General features: G+C 42.5%; 1 protein-coding gene across 1 annotated transcript in view; it reads right to left on the reverse strand.

The window, feature by feature from the left end:
• Positions 1-20,394, reverse strand: part of PGBD5 (piggyBac transposable element derived 5) — a 62,705-nt gene that overhangs the window by 20,261 nt on the left and 22,050 nt on the right. Inside the window, exons 2-3 of the mRNA XM_084513560.1 lie at positions 13,747-14,174; positions 6,139-6,273 (exon numbers count right to left, since the gene is read on the reverse strand). Of these exons, the coding sequence (XP_084369686.1) occupies positions 6,139-6,273; positions 13,747-14,174 (563 nt within the window). The remainder of the gene's footprint in view (positions 1-6,138; positions 6,274-13,746; positions 14,175-20,394) is intronic.

Genomic DNA, 20,394 nt, shown 5'->3' on the forward strand with positions numbered 1-20,394 from the left:
TACATATATCTTGACACCGAGGCAGTATGTCAGGCAAATAACCCTTTGCTTTGACCATGTCAGCCTTCTGACAGCTCCCTCTTCTTTACAGCATCAAAAAGAAGTGGCCTGGAAGGTGGAGACAGGCCCTTGCAGTTTGGCACTCTCTACTGAGGTCTTCCTACACCTTTTCAGTATCCTGATTCCCACCTACGCTTCCCTGAGAAGCCAGACACCCAACTATTGTTGCCAAACAAGGCCATTTTTGCTTCTTTGCATTACTGACCCGGTAGTCAGTAAATCCCCAAGCAGCACAGGCTGGAACTGAGCAATAACCTTCCCTCTCACCCAAAAACAGACGGCAAATGCATGTCAGCTTTGGGAGGGACCTTTGCATTTGGTCACACCTGGATGTTTGTTTTTCCCATTCATCTAGAAAGACAGCAAGCTTTTAAACTCCACAGAAATTAATAGGGCTGGCCCACCACACACCTACAAAACTACCTTCCTGCATAATACTGGTGAGCAAGAGGATTACAGACTTTTAATTGATACCTAAGATTCTCAGATGCTGACAACAGAGAACCACATGCTTTAAAAAGCCAGAGCCTGGTGGCAGCCAGAGGAAGAAAGCAAATAGGATTTTCCAGCCAACAGTGACTGGCAAATGAAGGCGATCAGATTTCCTGGGATCCCCTCCCAGCCAAAGCCTGACCTTGAGAACCTGTTCAAAGCAGCTGCTATATCTATGCACTCCAGATGAAACTTTTTCGGCAACAAGAGAAATTATCAGGGCACTGTTTAAAGAAACCCTTCAGCTCACACCGATCTCTAAACAGAAGTTAAGCAGCCAGTAACACCAACATTTCTAAGCAGCTTTATTAAGAAATGCCATTCTCCCACAACTCCAGCCTTGGGAACTGAGTTAATTCCAGGCTTATTTACCCTTGTTTATCCACCACAAAAGGGAATGGGTAAGAACAATTACAGCTTACCAGTGACTGAATGCACCTCTGTGATGTGTTGTGAAATTATAAACTCTTTGGGGCACCTTCTCGGCTTCCCTAAGTTCTTACTCTGTGAAATCAGCAGGGCTATGAAGTATTCAAGCTAACTCTACTTACCCTATTTGGCATCAAGAAAGAACTACAGCATTTACTATAAAAGTATTATATATGCATTGTTTCCTTTTATTTTTGCTGCAGTTGAATGATGCAATAAGAAATGAAGACATGCTGCAGCAGAAACAAGCAGCAAAAGGTAGCAGATGAGGCACGGCAGTTTGAGTCAGGAGAGCTGAGGTTTATTCCCAACCCTGCCACTGGTCTGTGGAGTGACCTCAGGCAGCTCACTGCAGCTCTTCAGGGACTTGAAAAAAAGTCCCTGAATTGCTTACCCTCTCAAGCACAGGCCACCCTGATCCGGGTTGAACTCATTAAATACCACCATGGTACAAACTGATAATAATTCAGGAATGTGGCAAGTCTCAAGCTGCAGCAATACAATTCTTTCTTCTGAAACTGTTCTGACTCATCCCTTCTTCAGGATGAACAGTGGAAGATGGAAACTCAAGTTCAGTCCCTGCACAAGGACCTAAAGGACTTCATAAATCTGAGACACACGCTTCAGAAGGATATTAGTGAAAATGAAATGCATTACTGCTGGAACTTTCTGCCAGTGAATAAAACCAAGTGCAGAACCCATAAATTGGGGGGGGAAGGGAAATATCGCCCAGAATAGCCTCAGAGAACAAATTTAATCCCAAAGAACAAGAAAAGATACAGGCATCCACAAAGTCATCTCTTCTCATCCTCTGTCATGACGTCACAGTTTTCTAAGCAAATAATTAGGCTGATGAACTAATTCCATTACTGCCTATCATAGTGATTAATATTGCCCGACCATCCCTTTGCAGTGCTCTCTACCATCTACATTGCCTTCCATTTTGTTGATTAATGGTGCTGGGCCAGGGACTGCCTTTTGGGTTGTCCTTGTGCCATGGTCCTATGGCCCTAGGCTCTATGGGAACACCTCCTCCTGCCCGGCTCTATGGCGTCCTGTGCAAAGCAGCAGCTGTTTATGCTTCCTTCTCCTTCTGAAAAAAATGACAAGGAAGCACTCTTATTTGTTCCTTATGAAGAACACATGAGAAGGAAAGAGAAAACATGATGTGTCCTACCAGTACAAAATAACTAAACCTGAATATTTGGGAGCTCTCATCAGTTTTTTATGAGCCCTATTGCTGTACCAAAAATGAAAGAGAGACCTACCAATCATATACAGGTGCATCTTTTGCAAGCAAGAGTTCAAGACGATCTGTGAAAAAAAAATTACAACCTGACACATCTACAGTTTTGGTTTAAATACTTACTCAGCAAATACTTTAAAAGGAAACACTTCTAAGCTACTGCAGCCATTTAAACTGGAATCAAGGTATTAAAATACTAGTTTGAAAAGTGTCTCAGTGGTACACAGGGAAATGTATTGCATGGTCAGCTCATTGTCTGAGCTTGTACTTGGATCTGAGTTATCCTGAAAAAGGTAGCCTGAAGTGCTATTGCTACCTAGTGTAGCATTCTCAAGGGAAACAAATATAATCATCCTGCCTTTAACAGGACTGTGACTATTCAGTGCCTTCCAGACTAGGTTCCCCCAGCACCTTATAAACCCTAAATAATCCTGTATTTAAACACAGCATAGCCAGCCAGCCAAAAGAGGTAATTCTTCTGCTATATTTAGCATTGATGTAGCCTGGCCTTTTGTGTGGCCACAGATGGGAACACACTACCACCTTCATACTACAAATGCAGAGACAAAATTCCTCGAGTGGGATGCCCACAGCCACCGACCAGATGTGCGGCAGAGGCAGGAGCTCACTAGTCCTCCCACTTCCAATCCACATGCTTTGAAGAAAGCGGGTGCCTTCAGTTACTGCCTGACCATTGATTTCATTTTAATGTCATTTCTTTTAATGGGAGTGACTGCAATCTCAGCACTGAGCATTCCCAGAGCTGGTTTAAGGCTTCTCAACAGTGTCAGCCGGATCAGCTTTTTCTGCTTTACAAATGAAGTCTCATAGCCTAGCAGAAGGTGGGCTTCTGTCATGGAAAGGAGCAAAGCAAAGAAGATGGAGAAGAACGGGATGCCTGAGGTACTGGAAATTGAGATTGCTGTTCTTACTGAATTAGAGAGAAAGAAATAAGAAGGCCTCAAGTCCTGTCCTGTAACACTGGCCGCTGCCACCTTGATCTCCAGCATCAAGGACACGTGAAACAGGCAACAGGATCAGGGCAGTTTTGCTGCCTACTTTGCCATAGTCGTCCTTCCTGCAGCAAGACATTTATTTTCATTCTAAACCCCTGGAAGGTTTTGCTCATGTTTCAAGCTGCTATAGACATGCATTTGCTATGTTTGAATGATCTGTCCTTCCTGCATGTTCCCACTTGGCCAGTTGACTGTGAAAAAAAGATACTCAACAACAAGGTTATTCACTGAAAAATGATGCTTTGCTTTGGAAATTCTGAAGCAGAGATACAATCTGAAATTGAGCACCTGTCTTAAAACAAAGACTTAATTGTCAGGGTGGAGTCAAGTTATTCGTATGACAGAACACAGTTGGAAAAGTAGTCTAAAGTATGTACACTATTTATTTTATGCACGTATATACCTCTGCACCTTCTTATACCCACAAGCAGTATTTTTTAATGCTGCTTCTTTTCCATGATTGACTTACTGAGCTGGATGTTTAAGCAAACATTATTTGCCTTAAAAAAAAAGGCTATCAAGGAGAAATGTTTCATTACAACAAAAACATAATTGAGACTTTCATTCACAAGAACAAGCAAACAGAAGAATTTAGGGAGTCAAAGAGGTGTAACTCCTAAAATTTGCAACTATCTAGTGAGCTGTGTACCAATAGCTGTTCACAGAGTGGCTTAGTATGTGGCTTCAAATCACTGATACCAACTTTACATTAGGAAAACAAGCCAACCCTTTTCGCAGTAAGAAAAGCAGATCACTGGGAAAAATTGATGCCCCTAAATGGAGATTTTTAACATTAGGCTAATTATTTAGGTTAAGAGGACCTTGCTTTAGGCCAAGAGTATCATGAAACTCCTGAGGATGCTTCCATCCTCAAGAACCAGTCACACATTGTTCAGTTCCTTCTTCTGCTGGGGCTGCCTCACCTTTTTATAGCTATATATTTTTCAGACTTTTGAAACTGCTTGATTTATGAAGTGTTTGGTGTCATCTTTTATCCCAAATAAAATAGTCTCTGATGTCATCATGCAAAAACAACAAGGGACAGAATTCATCCAGACATCATTACAGAATTTCTATGTATTTCCAAGTAGGTGCCTAAGTTTTTTAACATCAGATAAGTGACAGACTAGTCAGAGCTCAAATATTGGACTATCTTCTTGTTTAGGTCAATTCTCTTCATATGTTAAACATAGAAATAAGCTCTTTTTAATCCAGCGAATAAACCAAACAACCATCAAATGAGTGCTATGGATTCATCACAATCCTTCAGAGGTGTGACATATAACTGAACATAGCTCTTCAAACATATGTTAATTGAAGATCACCTCATCCCCAGACTAGGTATTTCCATTTTAGTATGAATATTCATGTTCCTGTATATTCTTTTTCATGGTTCTCTAAGGTCCCTCCCACACAATCATTTTAGCATGGAGATAATCAGAGCCAAGTCACAGAATGAAAATAGAAGGCTGTTAAGAAGATCCTGGACGTCATCCGGATGCAAGTGAAGCGTGAGTATCTGTTTCATTAAGGGAGAAAGAGGATTAGGGTGGTGCTGGGCATCTACTCTGCTTCAACTGACATTCCATTAATTTACTGTCTCAATGGGCAGGAAGGGAGATGCAACGTAATTACAGCTCAGCATCTGAAACCTTTGGCATTTCTGACGACTTATTAGTCTGGTGGTGGTTGGCTGGGGGGAGCATGGCAGTAGAGATCAGCAAACTTTGTGCTCTCTGTACACCTTCAATAAACTGTGTCTGGGACAGGTGGAGTTCACCTTGGTGATTAGGGACACTGTGTCTGTGTAGTAAATGACTTTCCAAAAGCCTGGAGAGTGGAAACTTCCAAAGACACTTGATGAGGTAAATCTATTTTGTTTTGGACAAAACTGTTAAAATCTGGACAGAAAATGTATGATTCTCATGTCCTTCTTATAGTGAATAATACTGCTGAAAATACAAACCTTTTTTTCCTAGACAGGCTCTTTTCTTACGTAGCTACTCAAACAGTTGTACCGATTCACAGGTCAACTTGTACTGTGAATTCAACCACAGCAAATCTGCAGGCCCCACAGGTCTGACATGCATTCAGCCTGGGTGGTCAGTGCTACCAGCACCTCAGCATTGCTGCTCTGGGGCATTCATGACACCATATTTTCACAGCAGCTCTTGGGAAAAAGAAGGATCAGAAATTATCTGCCCCCTCACCCTTAGGTACCAAAATAAATGGCCAGATTTTCAAGAGTGCTCAAAAATACACCAGCAACTGGGGAATCTGAGAATTTCAAAAGTTGTCCCTAGTGCTTTACGACACTAAATACAAATCTCTTAACACACCTCCCACTCAAGTTTGTATCTCATCTTGAAGTCACATCGGATTTTATTTCTTTGGTAGAGAAGTAGATAGGTGTGAAGAGATGTAAAAGGAAACCCTGTTACTAAGTTTCTCCCAGAAAAATGGACATCTTGATACCATATTAACCTATCCTACTGGACACGGCTGGCTATCACAGTTGCAACATTACACTTGGAGGAAGAAGCTGGCCCATTAGAAAGGACAGGAGTCACAGTACCTAGACCTTTAGATAAACTTAGGATGTACAAACAGACGGACTCTTTAACTCCGTTTCAATTTAATTAGCTTAGGACTGTCAGCCAGATGGATTGTGTTACACACAGGCACCCTCAGTTAAATCATCAAGCAAACAGAGCACTGGGAACTTGTCGTCACCCTCCTTGGGATCAAGTATCTGCAGGCACAAGAAGACTTGCTGAACTCTGACTGTAGCCCCTGGCAAGGCTATGGACAAAAGCAACTGTTATCATTGTTCCTGCAACACATTCAGGGGCCTGCTAGGAACTAAATCAAGACACCTGAAGAGGTAAAACCCACCTGGCAGATAAAACCAGTGGATGAGCACTGCCGAACCCAAAGGCTGAATTTCCTCTTTTTCCTCTTGCGCAGCTCCCTCTCTGTGCATGTGGCAATGAAAACAGGATCCTCATCAATCAGGGGCTCGTGTAGTACCTGCAATTGGATAGAAAAGAGGAGAAAAAAAGAAACCAAAGAGTTCATGATTGCTGAAATCCTCCAAGCAAATACAATCCTTGTGCACATCACTTCCATACAAAGATGCAAAATTTCTTTTGTTCAGTGCTGCCACCCAACAAAAAAACAAAGCCTGGCCAAGCACATTCTGTTATGGATGGCTGCTCTACAAGTGCCTTCTACCTCTCACCATCAGCTACAGTTCAATAGCTCTCTGAATTGAGGCTCTGTTAAGTTGGGGAGATTGTTAGTGGCATGCCGCTCCAAACTTCATCATCAGCTTAATCTTGTTTGGCTGAATGTCTTCCACCCAAGCATCCCCTACAATATGTTGCAAGATACTTGGTTACAGCAAAGGAAAACACACAGAAAAGGAGAGAAGTGAAGGAAAAAAATGTATTTTCTGCTGCCACTTAAGAAGGTGGTGAAAAGATAGAAAACATTTTTTCCTGGTGGCAGCAGCTTCAGGGAAGGCTCTCTTGCCTCAGGAGCTGAAAAATTTGACACAAGGAGATAGAAAGATAGAAGACCAGAGAGGGGAATAGAAAAAGACAAGGTAGACTGGAGAACGCAATGAAAATCTGTGGAAATGAAGCAATTTTTGCATTCTGCATCCAGATGTGATTCCCGATTGCTTATAGCTGTTTTGCTACATTTCTCTCCATTAATTCTGCACCAGAGTTATTAGATATTACACCACAAAAACCACCTACAGAAAAGCACGGTTACTTCCCTCCAGCTCACAGGTAGCTGGGCATTACGTCCACATCCTTGATTGCACGGTGGGTGAATTGTCTAGCAAGTCACTTCTGAGAGCACAAATGCTCTGAAGCTGTTGAAAGGTCTCAGCTGATGAAAGCAGGTTTCAGCTGACCAAACCCAGACATCTGCATCCAAATCACAGCAAGCCCCAGGAGGCTGCCCTCCTAATACACAAGGGGGACGCATTCCTGTAGGACATAGCTCAAACCTTCTTAAAGACATGTGAAATAGTCAGATGGGTTACCTCCAAAGGAGCCCACTGTTTTCCAGTGACTATCACCCCACAGACGGGGCTCAGATAGAGGCATCCACAAGGCAGAGGCTGCCATACCCTCAGAAGGACCTTTTCCACGCATGCACATGTGTTACTTTTGTGCACATCTGCATGGATCCAGTGGCCAAGATGAGAACCACGCTGTATTAAAGCAGAGAGCACTGTCTGTAGGAGAGATGCGGTGGGTAAGCAGTTAAGCACCACTGATGAGCAGCTGCTGGCCTCCTGAACACAAGATGTTTGCTGAACATCACTCTGTCAGCCCAAAATAGGCATCTGTGCCCTCTCTGTGCAGCGGCGGCTGCACGCTTTCATTTATACGCACTCCACTTCTTAACGGCTCATAAAACATTCACAGGACCATATGAAAGCACTCTTGTGAAATGCTCAAATTATACACACCAAAATGCAGATGCAAGCAAGGAGTGTCGCATACAAAGCTATTTGTTCTTAAAGCTGCAGCTGCCCCACTATACCCCACTGGAGCCAAATCCCATTCCTCTCTCATTCCAGGTCTCCTCGAAACACTGCTCTTCTTTCCCAAACGTTCCCCTTGGGATGGGGTTGGATACACTGGTAAGAATTCGGCAGCTTTGGAAAGCCCCTCTTACTTGCCAGATGGTGTGGTTGAGCTGCAGTAATCTCCCCCCTGTAGGATGAGGAGCAGCAGAAAGCAAAGGCTGTCTAAGCATCATTTGAAGACATTTTTTACCCTCCGCCCTTAGCTTGGCTCCCTCTTCTGCAGCACAGCATCAGCTCTCCTCACAGCAGCTCTACTGCATCCTGCTTATACCTTTTGCACTCCCTCCGCCTTCTAAGTCAAAGTAAGGCCTGTCAGTCTAAAATTTAGGAAGCAAATCTGAATTTTGAAAACATCTCCTCATCCTTCCCTTATTCATGCCCATGCTCAGCCCAGCCTTCCCCTGGGTCCCAGAGACTCCTCTTCTTTCTCCTACCCAAAATTTTATGTCATTTGCATTTCTCCAAAAGACCAAAGCTTCCCAGAAGCTCCTACAGAACTGCTCTTTGCTCTTGCTGAAGTGAGGGAGTGTGGACAGGCAGAGAAATGGAAATGGCAAACCTTGGAGCTTGCATTTCTTGCTTCCTACAGAAAGGGTGGGGAGACGAGTGTTGTGTTCGCTCCCCAACCACCATGTGCAACAGCTGTAAAGGACTTTGCAAGCAGGATGCTGTATGGGCTGTGCCTGCTGCTGGGACAGCCGATCCCCATCTCTTTTTCAAAGGAGGCAATCTGTTGCTTCTGGCACTGACATGGTTGTCTTATGACAAAAGTTATCTTGTTGCTCCTTGCCAGATCCATTAGTTTATACTCCCTCCATCATCTCAAACTCATCTCTCTGCAAATCCCCATGCAGTGACACTTGCTCCCTTCCCTTTCCCCACTCCTGCTGTGTCTGCAATGCCCACTTTTCCAGGAGCAGGCTTACTGCCCCCACGCCACATTCTTTCCTGCTTTTCTTCTTCCTAGATAAAAATCTACTTTCAAGCTTAATTGACTCCCACACGTATTCTTGGCAGCCTCTTCAGCATCTTTGACTCACTCTGCAAGCTCTTCTTTCTTCCTATTCTGACTTCTTTTGATGCAAGATATCTGTGGGTTTCTTCACAGAAATCTCCCCCATTTTCTTCTCCTAAATCCCCAGTTTAGTTGAGGTCTTTGGAACTCCTCATCTAGCTGCTTCACTCCCTCCCAGCTATTTCATTATTGGTGGGTTTTGCTTTTTTTTTTTTTCCTTCCTGTTCTTCACAGCCATCTTCAACCGTGATAGGTCTTCTTGCTGTCTCTTCAGTCTGTAACCCTGTAGAAACTGCCCCAGCCCACCTTGTCTCTGGCTTTTGGTGGGTACCATCCAGCTGTGAGCAGGGTCCCCCAGGGAACTGCACTTGTACACGCAGATTCACCTAATGCTTCTGCGACAGTAGCTTGAATTTCTGCTTCTTTGCCTCAGAGCTCCTCCCACCTAAGCTGAATTCTCTGCAAGCATCTGACATCTCTGCTGCTTGACTGTCCAACTGTCAGTTCTGGTTTTGTTACGCTACATTTGAGAGCATCTCCTTTCCCCTAAGATAACCCCTTGCTATCTCCTCTCCTGGTCCTTGCAGCCATCCCTCTCCTCCTGCTGCAGATCTGTGAATCTCAGTGTCAGACCTTACACCCAAGTCCCTGCAAGGTGCTCTGAGCCAGGCAGCGCCTGCATTTTCCATGCTTTCCGAATAACAGCTCTAAAATACACAGCTTTTCCAACCCACCCACTCCGTAAAGTTTTCATCCAAGGTCACAGACGCCTGGCAACACTTCTCCTTTTGGCCTCAGTATGAGGCAGCCCTGCCCTAATGATGCTTGCTGGTAAGCCCTTCTCCTAGGCCATCACAGCAGGCCATAGCACTTCTCTCTATTTCTCTCTGATAGCTCTCCTTCTCCAACATATCAGACAGGCTCCCTCCCTTCACTTTCAAAGACCTGTTCAACCTATCCATATTTTACTAATCCTCTTTGCCATACTCAAAGGTTAACTGCCACCTCCAATGGAGCCATGATTTAAAGCTCCTCTCAAGATCCTCTGCCCATTTGTTCAGCCTTCAATTGACTTTCTTCAGAAGAAAATCAGTCCTTACAGCACTCCATTACCATGAGGTCATTTAAAAACAGCCACAAAGCTTCATCACTTTCTGCTGTCAAACTCTCCCTAAAGCCTGGCTTTGCCAGAGGAACAACTGGCCAAGAACTATGGGACATCAGAAATTTACCTTGCTATTCAATATCCTTACCGTTCCTTTGCCTGTCCATCTTGATCCATGTCTTGTACATGGCTGCCATCCTCTGAATACTTATCATCTTTGTGTTATGCTCACAGAACCTCAAAACAGAGCAGTTCTGGGCTGCGACCAGGATCCTTACTCACAAAGGATCTTTTTGAAAAAAAGGGAAACTGAGACACAGGCATATGGCTTGTAATTTGGAAATTCCCAATGCCGAATCAACATTTAATCTTGAGAACACAGAATAGCTACAATTTAATTGGCCTGTTTAAACACCTTTATTTTTTTTAAGAGAAGCTGTTGCCTAATGCTGTCGACTGGTTTGGAAGAACTATGATACCACCAAGAGCAAAAATCAAACAAGCCCCTTAGTAACTAGCCCACTTAGAGCAAATGCTGCCTTCAGAGGACGAGGTTAGAGTTATGGCTCTGTTTCTGCTAGGGAGCTCATTGCCTGAAGGACTTAAGTCAGCTGCACAAACGTGCTTAACTGCTCCCAGCTGACATTTCTCTGGGCAGATCCAGCTATGTCTGGTTCCAAGATGCTGAAGAGAAGATGCTTTGGCAGGAGAAGGAAGAGCAGAGTGCGCAGAGTTGTATACCCAACCTCCCCCATACTGACAACAATCTCATGTAGTCACATCCTGCTGACAAGCACATAAATACTCAGCAGGCACAGAAGGGTATTTGAGCAGTGATGTTATTTTCCACATCTCTGCTTCTTTCTGGAATTTGGTTTATGTCCTTGGCAGGTGAGTACCCTTGAATTTGTTGCAGGGTACCTTCTGAGCTCATTCAGGGTGCCTTCCCTGTCTTCAGGTTTCCACTTGCAGATAGTAGCATAGCTACAAAGCTATGTGGAGCCAAGCAACAAGGAGATGATTCTAGGAACTGAATCCCTAACTCCAACTTTTCTTGTTCAGGTACAGGCAGCAGCGATTTATACTTGAGTTGTTGGGGAGGAACAGGACGCGAAGAATATTCCTGTCATTCTTATACAATCTAGGTCAGAATACCACTTCTGTTATTTCTGAAATTGAAGCTTGCACTGATGATACACAATTACATGTTCTGGACTTTCAGTGCCTTCAAAGACTAGAAAGTAATTATTTCCTTCTGTTTGCTCAGTATATTTAGCAAAATAATTATAACTCACTAGATCTTCTCTTTGTTTTGGTATATTGGCTTCGTTCTCTCCCTCCCCTCAATCTGCTTTCATAAAAAGCGCAGTGTCATTTTTGCATGCGCACTTTTGGGGGATTGCACGTGAGGGGAAAAAAAATTCTGAGACTGAAGCTCAATTTAAAGAGTCTTTTCTAGGTCTCCAAAAGGAAAAGAGCAAAGCTACAGAAGAAATAACTAAGAAGGCAGGTGATGCACAGCCTGCCTGATTCCAGGACTGTTGGTTCTGTCCATAGGAATGAGTTAATGTGGCAGCCTCCTAACCCATGTTCTGCAAGTGCACATTGCCAATGGAAGAAAGGCAGTACCAAGACCATCTACGAGCCCAAACAGCCTGTCAGCATTGAACAGCCCACATCATTCCTCTGCTTGATGCCATTTACAGGACATTGGCCTGAAGTTTGAGTATAGATTGTGGCTCAGGCACAAACCATCTGGATGCCAAAAGTCTTATGTTTAAAATACAGGTGTAAATCAAGCAACAAATGCATTTTGAACTTGGGATTGCAGGTATTGCTGACTACAGAAACCTGGGCCCCTCTTGCTAAACTGCAAGCACACTCAAAAGCCCATCTGAATTGTTCTTTCCTCTTGCTTCTTCCCTTTGTTTCCATGCAACTGGGTTGTTATTTCTAGCCTCACTGACTCTGACAACCTGGGATTGATGTTTACCGCAGTCTGCTAATCTGTACTCAAGACAATTTCCAGGGAGAGGTCTCTCCTGCTGTTTTGAGCAGATGGGGTCCGTGTCCCTTGAGACTAGTCGTGTGCAGCTCTGCCTGATGGCACCCAGAAGGGCGTTAGGCACAAGGCTCCTTCTGGGAGGAGGACTGGAATGTCCCTCAGTAGGATACTGAAGCTACACCAGACTATTTTTAACAACAGATTCAAAACCTTTTTCTTTCTCTCGGTTATTTTTGAAGCAGTATTTTAGTGCTTTTTGTTCCGCTCAATACCACTGACACATGCTGTATAGAAATCACTGACGTAAACACTGAAAAGGGGGCACAGAAGTGAAGGGGGGAGGAAGAGAATTGGGCTGTCACTTTTTCCTCCTTTTTTTTTCTTAAAGTAGAATCTCCTTACCAAGCTTAGCACAAGCATATGCTTCGCTTGTGGAAATTTAGAGGTTTTATCACTGCAAACAGGACACTGTGGATTTCATCAATTCAGTTTTCAGACCTCGTTTGGGAAAGGGAGAAGGGATATACATGCAAATCAAATTTTTTCCTCTAATGGATTTGCACTCTCAGTATGTCCCACAGCACACCATTATAAGCATCTACATTAGACACAGTGATCACATTTCTGAACCCTTTATCTTGTGCCCATTGAAGTCAGGGGATAAGGATTAGATTTCATATCTTAATGGGAGCTTGGTCTCAATAATACCATGCTCCTAACAGCCTGTTCTGTCTTGATGGAAAGGCATCTAGCTAGCACGGTTTAGTGAGAACACTCCTGCTTCCCTTTTCCCATGTCTACCTTAATTGCTTTTTAGACAGATGAGTTGTCCTGGATTATACAGGTATGCTTTTTTATCGTCTGTAAAATAGACAGAAAAACTCAAATTACTCCCTGGTCACTCCCAATCGTATTTTTAGGCATACCTCCATGGATATGACGTATCTATGTCTCCATTTATTTTGTGCAGTGAGAAAAGGTTATGCTTCAATGGGAAAACAGGAGGGGAAAGAGGAAGGTGCATATTACACCTTTTCCCAATGCCTGTGTGAGATCAGTTTATATCCTGAAAACAGAGAGTTGACTGAAAAGTTATTTCAAGCAGCAACATATTTCACATTTATTCCTTTTTCTTTCCAGACTTTCAAACATGACCAGCAATTCCAAAAGGATTTCATTTGTACTGGAACAAAGTTCTTTTCAGCTGTACAGCTGTAGTCAGACGACCTCTAGCTTCCTAAGTTTCTATATTTAGTTTCTTACATTGTTTGCCCAGTCTCCAGAGCAGTCTCCCTACAGAATGTCTTTCTGTTATGCCCCTAGTAGTACCTGGAAATGAAAATTCACTGACATCATTTACTTTATAGTTTAGAAATAATAGTTTAGAAATATTTCCAGTTCACTGACACTTTGGTTGTATACACATACAGCAGTAAGTTCTTCCATGGGAGCATCACCCATCATCAAAGAAAAGACTGGCACAAGGCACAGGCTGACAACTGCAGCAAGCAAAGGCACCTGCCCTCTGCTTATTTTGCCTTTTCCCACTAGTGGGGAGAGTGGGTAGCTGTGCTGCTGCTTCCCAGGAAGGCCTGGACCATAATGGCAAGCACCTTCCACTAAGGTCTAGGCTGGTCACCCCTAACAACCCCCAGTGAGTCCCTGGCTCTTTCCACAGGCAGTTATGCTCTGCATTTTCAGTCATAGCAAGACAACCTAGAGCATGTAGGCTGTAGTTACATCTTCCCTTCCAACAGGTTAACTCTTACCTGGGCTTGTGAAGGTCTAAAAGCAGAGTCAAAGCCATTCTGCAGAGAGTCCAGGAAAGGCTGGATTTTGTAGAGGCCATGCGTTGTCTGGCTCGAGCGGAAGGCCACAATGTGGAAGTACTTCAGGATCTTTTCAAATCGTGATTGTGTCATGATAAGTGCAATGCTCTTGTTGCTGTAGAAGCCGCTGCTCCAGATGCTGAGAACGGACTCACAGTGGTGGATGCTGGTCGATATCATATAGCCTAGGAAGGCCTTCATTTCTGTCAAGGTGACATCAATCCAGGTATCGTCACTACCGAACCTCTCCTGGTACTTCTTGGCATACATGTTGGTTTGGACCACCATGTTCTTTAGCACGTTGTCAGGGACAAAGAGTTGAAAAAAGTCCATGGCACTGGCAGTCAAGGGCATTTTCCGTGTTGGACCTAGGACAAAAGTAGGAAAGGAAGATAAGCTCACTTCTGATCATCACAAGGCATGTTCAAACTGCACCAGCAATTTAAAGCAGGGCTAATGTGAGTATCTGACATGAGTTAGCACATGCAGATCTGAATTAATTCCCTTGCCACAGTTGCAGTGGAAACACACGGAGCTCAGACGTGACTACTTCAGGTCAATATACTACTTTGGATACCATTAGAAAATTCTTTTGTGTAGACACAACAGAAAGCAATGACTACTCAGTTGGGACATTTTGAAAACCAGGCCAAAGTGATGGCATGGCAGCTAATTGCTTTGGAAATGTATCCATTGTCTGACAGATCTCATCAGGAAACTTCCCCTCTATAGTCTCTGTCTTCCTCTACATGGCTAGTTTCACTACCCCATATCACGTGGAATATTTTTAAGCATTACAGTGCACAGCCTGGTTTTCTTCCTCACAGAATGTAATAAGCCTTGCAGTCCCATGCTGTCATTACCCTGGCTTTTAAGAGATCTTGCACCTTGTGGCAGGTTTCAAGTATTTATTTTAGTCCTTAAGACAGGGTGGGTGGGAAGGACGCACTAAGGGTTGGCAGCCCTGTATCAGCGTAACAAGGTTGTCCAGACAGACACTAGATTACATTAAGTCGAATTAAGAACATCACGCCTGCAATAGCAGGGACGCAGACACCAGTCATCACAACCTTCTCTCCTCTACTCCCTTCCATGAGCTTATTAAGCTCCATTTTAAAAGTAATGTTTTTCATGCTCCCCATGGCAGTGCTTGAGTCACAAGGTAAGGGCTGCAGGGACAGGGACATTCCCTCTTCTCCTGTAGAAGCTGTGCCACTGCCAAACACACAAAATTGATGCACCTGAGAGGGGCAGCACGGGCAGGCATAATGGACAGGGCAGTGCTAAGAGCAAGCAGCCTTATGTCCCTCTGCAGAAGGCAGCTGGGGGTAATGCTCATGACGCTAAGAGTTGGATACCATAAATATTGTGCCTTAGTTTAACAGATTCCCTTCAGTCTTAGGACTTTCTGAACAGTGTTCTTCCTGATGAAAAGCAGAAAGCACAATTTATTGTTTGAAGTTCTGCCGAACAGGAAGGAGTCTTCCTAGCACCAGGTGGCTGATTGGGTCTCAGCATCTGCTCTCCCAGCTGAATCAGAGCAAGAAGTTTCCCATTCTGTGATCTGGAGCTGCAAAGACCCTCTAATGTGTTGGTTAGGTCACGTTCTTCTGTACGCCCAATTTCAGTTCACATCCGAAGTTACAGCAACAACTACATCTCGCAGAAACATTGCACAGAACAGTAACGCTTAGGAACTACACCAATTCTGTGGTTGGACTTGCTCTAAGCCTATTGCTCTACTTGGCTACAGTCTAGTGAACTCAAGCTACTGGAAGTACAGCAAGACATTAAAGAAATAAACCTTCAGATTGCAGGGAATGGAAAAAAAAAGAAAAAAAAAAAAGATGTTTTTTCCAAATACAGTGGGGAAAGACATAAATTAAAATGGGAAAGGTAACTTTAAATATGTGAGACTGAGAAATTGGAAGTGAGACAGTTCAGCTGAAAGCACAAGAATAAGAATTCCACACAAATCATGGTCTGGTAAAGGCAGAGCAGAAATTTCAGCTTAAATGATAAAAGGTTTTCAGTATCAACTGAAAACTATGGGGCTAGAATAAATATACTTACTTAACCTGAACTGCTATTGCAATAATAAAGCCTGTTACAAAGAGTTCTTTTCTTTTGATCAGGAGATTTATATTCTGCTAGCACACTCTAGACTGTTATAGCTGACATAAAATGCTCTACAAATGATTGTGCATGAATGACTTATAGTACATCACTCCCTCCTTCCCCACAACTTAATCAAGTTTTGACATTCTACAACAGATACAGCTTTCTGATAACAGCACACTGCACAGGATGTATTCCTAGTTATATATGAAGCCCTTGAGTAGCTGTTGAATTCACCTCCAGTGCCCAGGCAATCTTCCCAGTAGTAAAAAGAGGTAGCTTTTAAATTCTTGTCTTTAGAAGCAGAAGCTGGAAGTCGGGGGTAACATTGCAAGTCTGGCCTATTGCAACCAAAACGTGTTCATAAAGCATTAGGTCTTACGAAGTGAAATATGTTGGTCTTGAGATAGGTCCATGCAGACAATAGGTCTGCGCTGGATTTCACCTTTAGGAAGTCAAAAGCAGTCAGAAGCACAAAAACCTAATTTAGTACACTATGAAATTTTCAGCAGTGGCACAAGTTTACCTTGAAAAGTGATTATGGAAAACTGCCAGGTAGGCTGGATAAGACACTTTCTTTCTTACCCAGCAGATCTGCTCCAATCTGCACAGAGCATCTCCTATCTGCTCTCCCTCTGGAAATAAATATGCAATATTGGTATCCCATTTGCCTTGCAGAACCCACACAGCTCTAGAAGCGAGCTGAATCACTTTCTGACTCAGTCATCAACCTAATTGTTGACTAAATATAATCCTGAAAACCACTGTATAATCTTATTGTCTTAAAAAACAGCCTTTATTGGCCAAGTGAGCACACTTGATTCATAATTTACTGATATGCAATAAAAAACAAGAGTGACATTGAGTTTTTATAGGAAGAGAACTGAATTTTTAACATGAATTGGGTTTTGCATAGTTAATGACTAGTCTAAAATCAATTATTTAAATATGATCATCTAAGTACATAAATATAACCCATATAGAGAAGAAACTGCGTAAAAAACCTAAATAGTGAATTCACACTTTTTAAGGACTTCTACATGGACTTACATGACAACTAACCAGAAAACATTGATATGAAATAAGCTCGCAGTTCTATATATACACTGTTTACCTTTCAAAGCCTTATTCAGTCAAATAAAATAGTGGCTTTGACAAGTCTTCCATTTTCTTTTAACGAATGGGACCTCAATCAACTGAAAAAAAATCTACAGGATTTTTCAGACATTCAGAATGAATATATAGTTATGACTGTATATCAGATTTAGAGTTTTCTCTCTTTCCTTCCTTAGAGTTTCTATATGGAGTATATATTTATTTGTGTCGTGGTTTTTGCTTTAAAAATCAATCTTAATTTCCAATATCAGTCATAGAGTCAGAGTACAAAACTGCTCTTGAATGTCCAAGCATGCAGCAAGACTGAGTGGTCTGTGCATACCCAGGTGGGATCAGAGCTTTACGGAGTAACCTCTGGTTGGGCAGCACTCCTGCCAGCACTAGCACTCGGGGACTACTTTAAATCATGTTTGGCAGAGCATGGGAAATAACATGATCTTAGAATCACAGAATCATTAAGGTTGGAAAAGGCCTCCAACATCATCTAGTCCAACCCTCCCCCTACCAGTAGAGTAAAAAGCCTAGTAACTACCTCTAAATGGAACCCTCTATTTTCTGTTTTCCACAAGATACATATATATATATATATAAATTATTATTATTATTTTCCTAAAGGGAAACTCAACAAAATAGAATAGAATAGTGAACAGTTCCGTTGAAAGGCACCTTCAAAGATCATAAATACCAAATGCTGGACCACATCAGGGGTAATGAAAAATAAAAGCACGTGAAAGCACATCTTCCTCCATGACGATGCAATGTGTGCACACATGCTTTCTTTCTTCCTCCTCACTTTGACCACCAGTAAAAACTTGCATGTACAATCAGCAGCAGCCACTTTGCAAGTCACCACTGTTACTAGATCCCATTTTGACCAGATTGGTTCCACTTTCTGTTTTGCACTCAGAAGTAATGTCTGTGTCAAAGCCAACCAGCAGGGCTGTGGCTATTTAAATCATCAGGAGAGACTCAAAATAAATGAAAATGCTGAGCAAGCAAAGCCATTTAAGCCTCCATCCCGGAGGTGTGACTGTGGAGAAGAGGCTGGCACCTCGCCCTCAGACTGTGTGCATTGCAGGGAGCGTTTTGGCTCAGCTCAGCTCAGCTCAGGGCAAGGCGCAGCAGTCTTGCTAGAAGCCAACTTCTCAGCAAACATACACGTTACAGAATAAAAAAAAAAAAAAAAAAAAAAAAAAAAAGGAGGAAAAAATAAAATAAAATGAAGCATCTGTGTGACCCTCCTTCAGGCAGCTCCCCCCATCCTCCCTGAACCACCGGTGTTTCTCTTGGACGAGCCCCTGCCATCCGTATTTTTCCCACTGCTCCAGCCTCAGCAGTGTTTCTGGCCTTCCTCATTGACTGGGACTTTAGAAAAAAATAAGAACTTAAAATGAACTGATCATTTCTTTACTTGTCTGGTTTGCAGGACTAAGTAATTTGAATGCACATTTTTAATAGGTTAATTTATCCCTTGCCATCTTTCCTGTTCTCATTACTGGTCTGATATTTAGTAGCTCAGAGTTCATAGGCTCAGAATAAAAGATGGAAAGTTTCAAAACCTACTTTAATCCATCAGTGCTCACAACATAACATACAAATCTTAAAGAGGTCAGAAGCATTGCCATTTGGGGCAGGGTGAATCAGATGTGTGAGGGAAAAAAAAAAGGCTGTGGAAAAAAAATCTCTTTTTGCTCTGCTGTGCAAAAGACTTAGTGCTCTCATACCAGGTGTCACTGAGGTTCATGACAAAATATCCTGTTACCTTAACAGGCTGAGGTATTACCATATGTATGCCAATCCATATCGTACAGTCTGGAAACAAATCTTGTACAGAGCTAATCCAGGCTTGACTTTCACATTAATTTAACTTCATTAGCAACTGGGCAGACCCCAGGACTCCTGAATCATGCACATTAGCAGTGAAAGCATCAGTTTATGAAACTAGTGATTTAGAAGTCATATTATTGTCCTTTTTGAGCAAAAACCTACCAATTTATAGTTGAGTACAAAGATAGCACATTTAGGTGCATTATAAACAGACACATACCTAATGAACAAGTCTAACCAGAATCTGTTATTTTCTGGCAATTGGGAAGTATTTTCTCCTCTGACATATGGCAAAGCTTTCAAAGAGCAGGGCTTGAAAAGCAAATTAATTCCTTCATCCTAAGTCCAAGCAAGAAGAGACTGTTTTATATTCCTGTGAAGTTACTTCTCCCAAAGTACAAAACGTGATTCTGGGGTCTTATTTAGAGAAAGTCAAAAAATGCTGATGGAGATTTGCTGTCAGAAAACAAACATTCATAAAAAAATATCATGATGTGTTCACGGAAAGTGTCAATTGATGAAATATGGCAGACAGCTTAAACAAATTTTCAGCTTTCTCAAAGAGTACAGAGCAATATAAAGAGCTGGGAGGGTGGTGGTGGTAAAAGAACAACAAAAATCAAAAATAATGTTTTATTATTTCCCAACTTAGTTTTTCAGAATTTCTGTTTCATGCTAAGTTCTCTCACATAACTTTTGGAAGCACTGGAGCTTATCTGGCTTGCCAGAAAAATCAGTTTTCATATCAGCTCTGTTCTTAATGGCCTGGAAGAAATGTACATCAGACCATTCTCAAACCATAGCCAATCTGACAGCCTTATGACAAACCTGTCAAGACAGCTTGAAGTGAGAGCATATAACAGTTCTCTTCTGCATTTTATTCCAGTTTATTTTGGATACTGCCCTCCTGCAGAACCTTGGCAGCAAAGTATCCAGGTCTTTAATGCAGTGTATTATGATGTATGGATTTCATTCATCTTATTAAAAACCAGCAACCAGGTCTTCAATAACAACTCCACTTTGTCAAGCCAAAGGAGTCACCTTAATTTATAGCAGCTGTGGTTCTGACCAGTATTTTGCAGCATGTAGGATGTTCACATTTGTTATTTTGGTGGGTGAGTCTTACTTCCCCTTAGAACAACCTAGCAAGAGAATTCTGTATCAATTACCAAAACTTGAGCCATGCTGTGGAGTTGCTTGGAGCCCAGAGACACACTAGGAGAATGCAAAGGAAAAAACCACAGAGACTACAGGGCCTTTCTTATATGAGAATGAAAAAATTGGACATCATCTTTCCGAAGATGGGTCTGCTAGACTCTCAGAAGCCTGTGCTTCTGGATGATTTTTTTCTGTATGATTTTTTGCTATAGCACTTCCACCAGACTTACTTTATACCTTGTCTTGGCATTCAGTAGCACACACTTTTTTGCTTTGCATTTGTTTTCAGTCAAGTTTATTCCAAACTATTTAGCAAAGCATGATTTGACTGCATTACTCCAAGCTCCATGAGCAAGCATTTGCCAATGC

This window comes from Aythya ferina (assembly GCF_964211825.1).
Source record: "Aythya ferina genome assembly, chromosome: 3".
Classification (NCBI taxonomy): domain Eukaryota; kingdom Metazoa; phylum Chordata; class Aves; order Anseriformes; family Anatidae; genus Aythya; species Aythya ferina.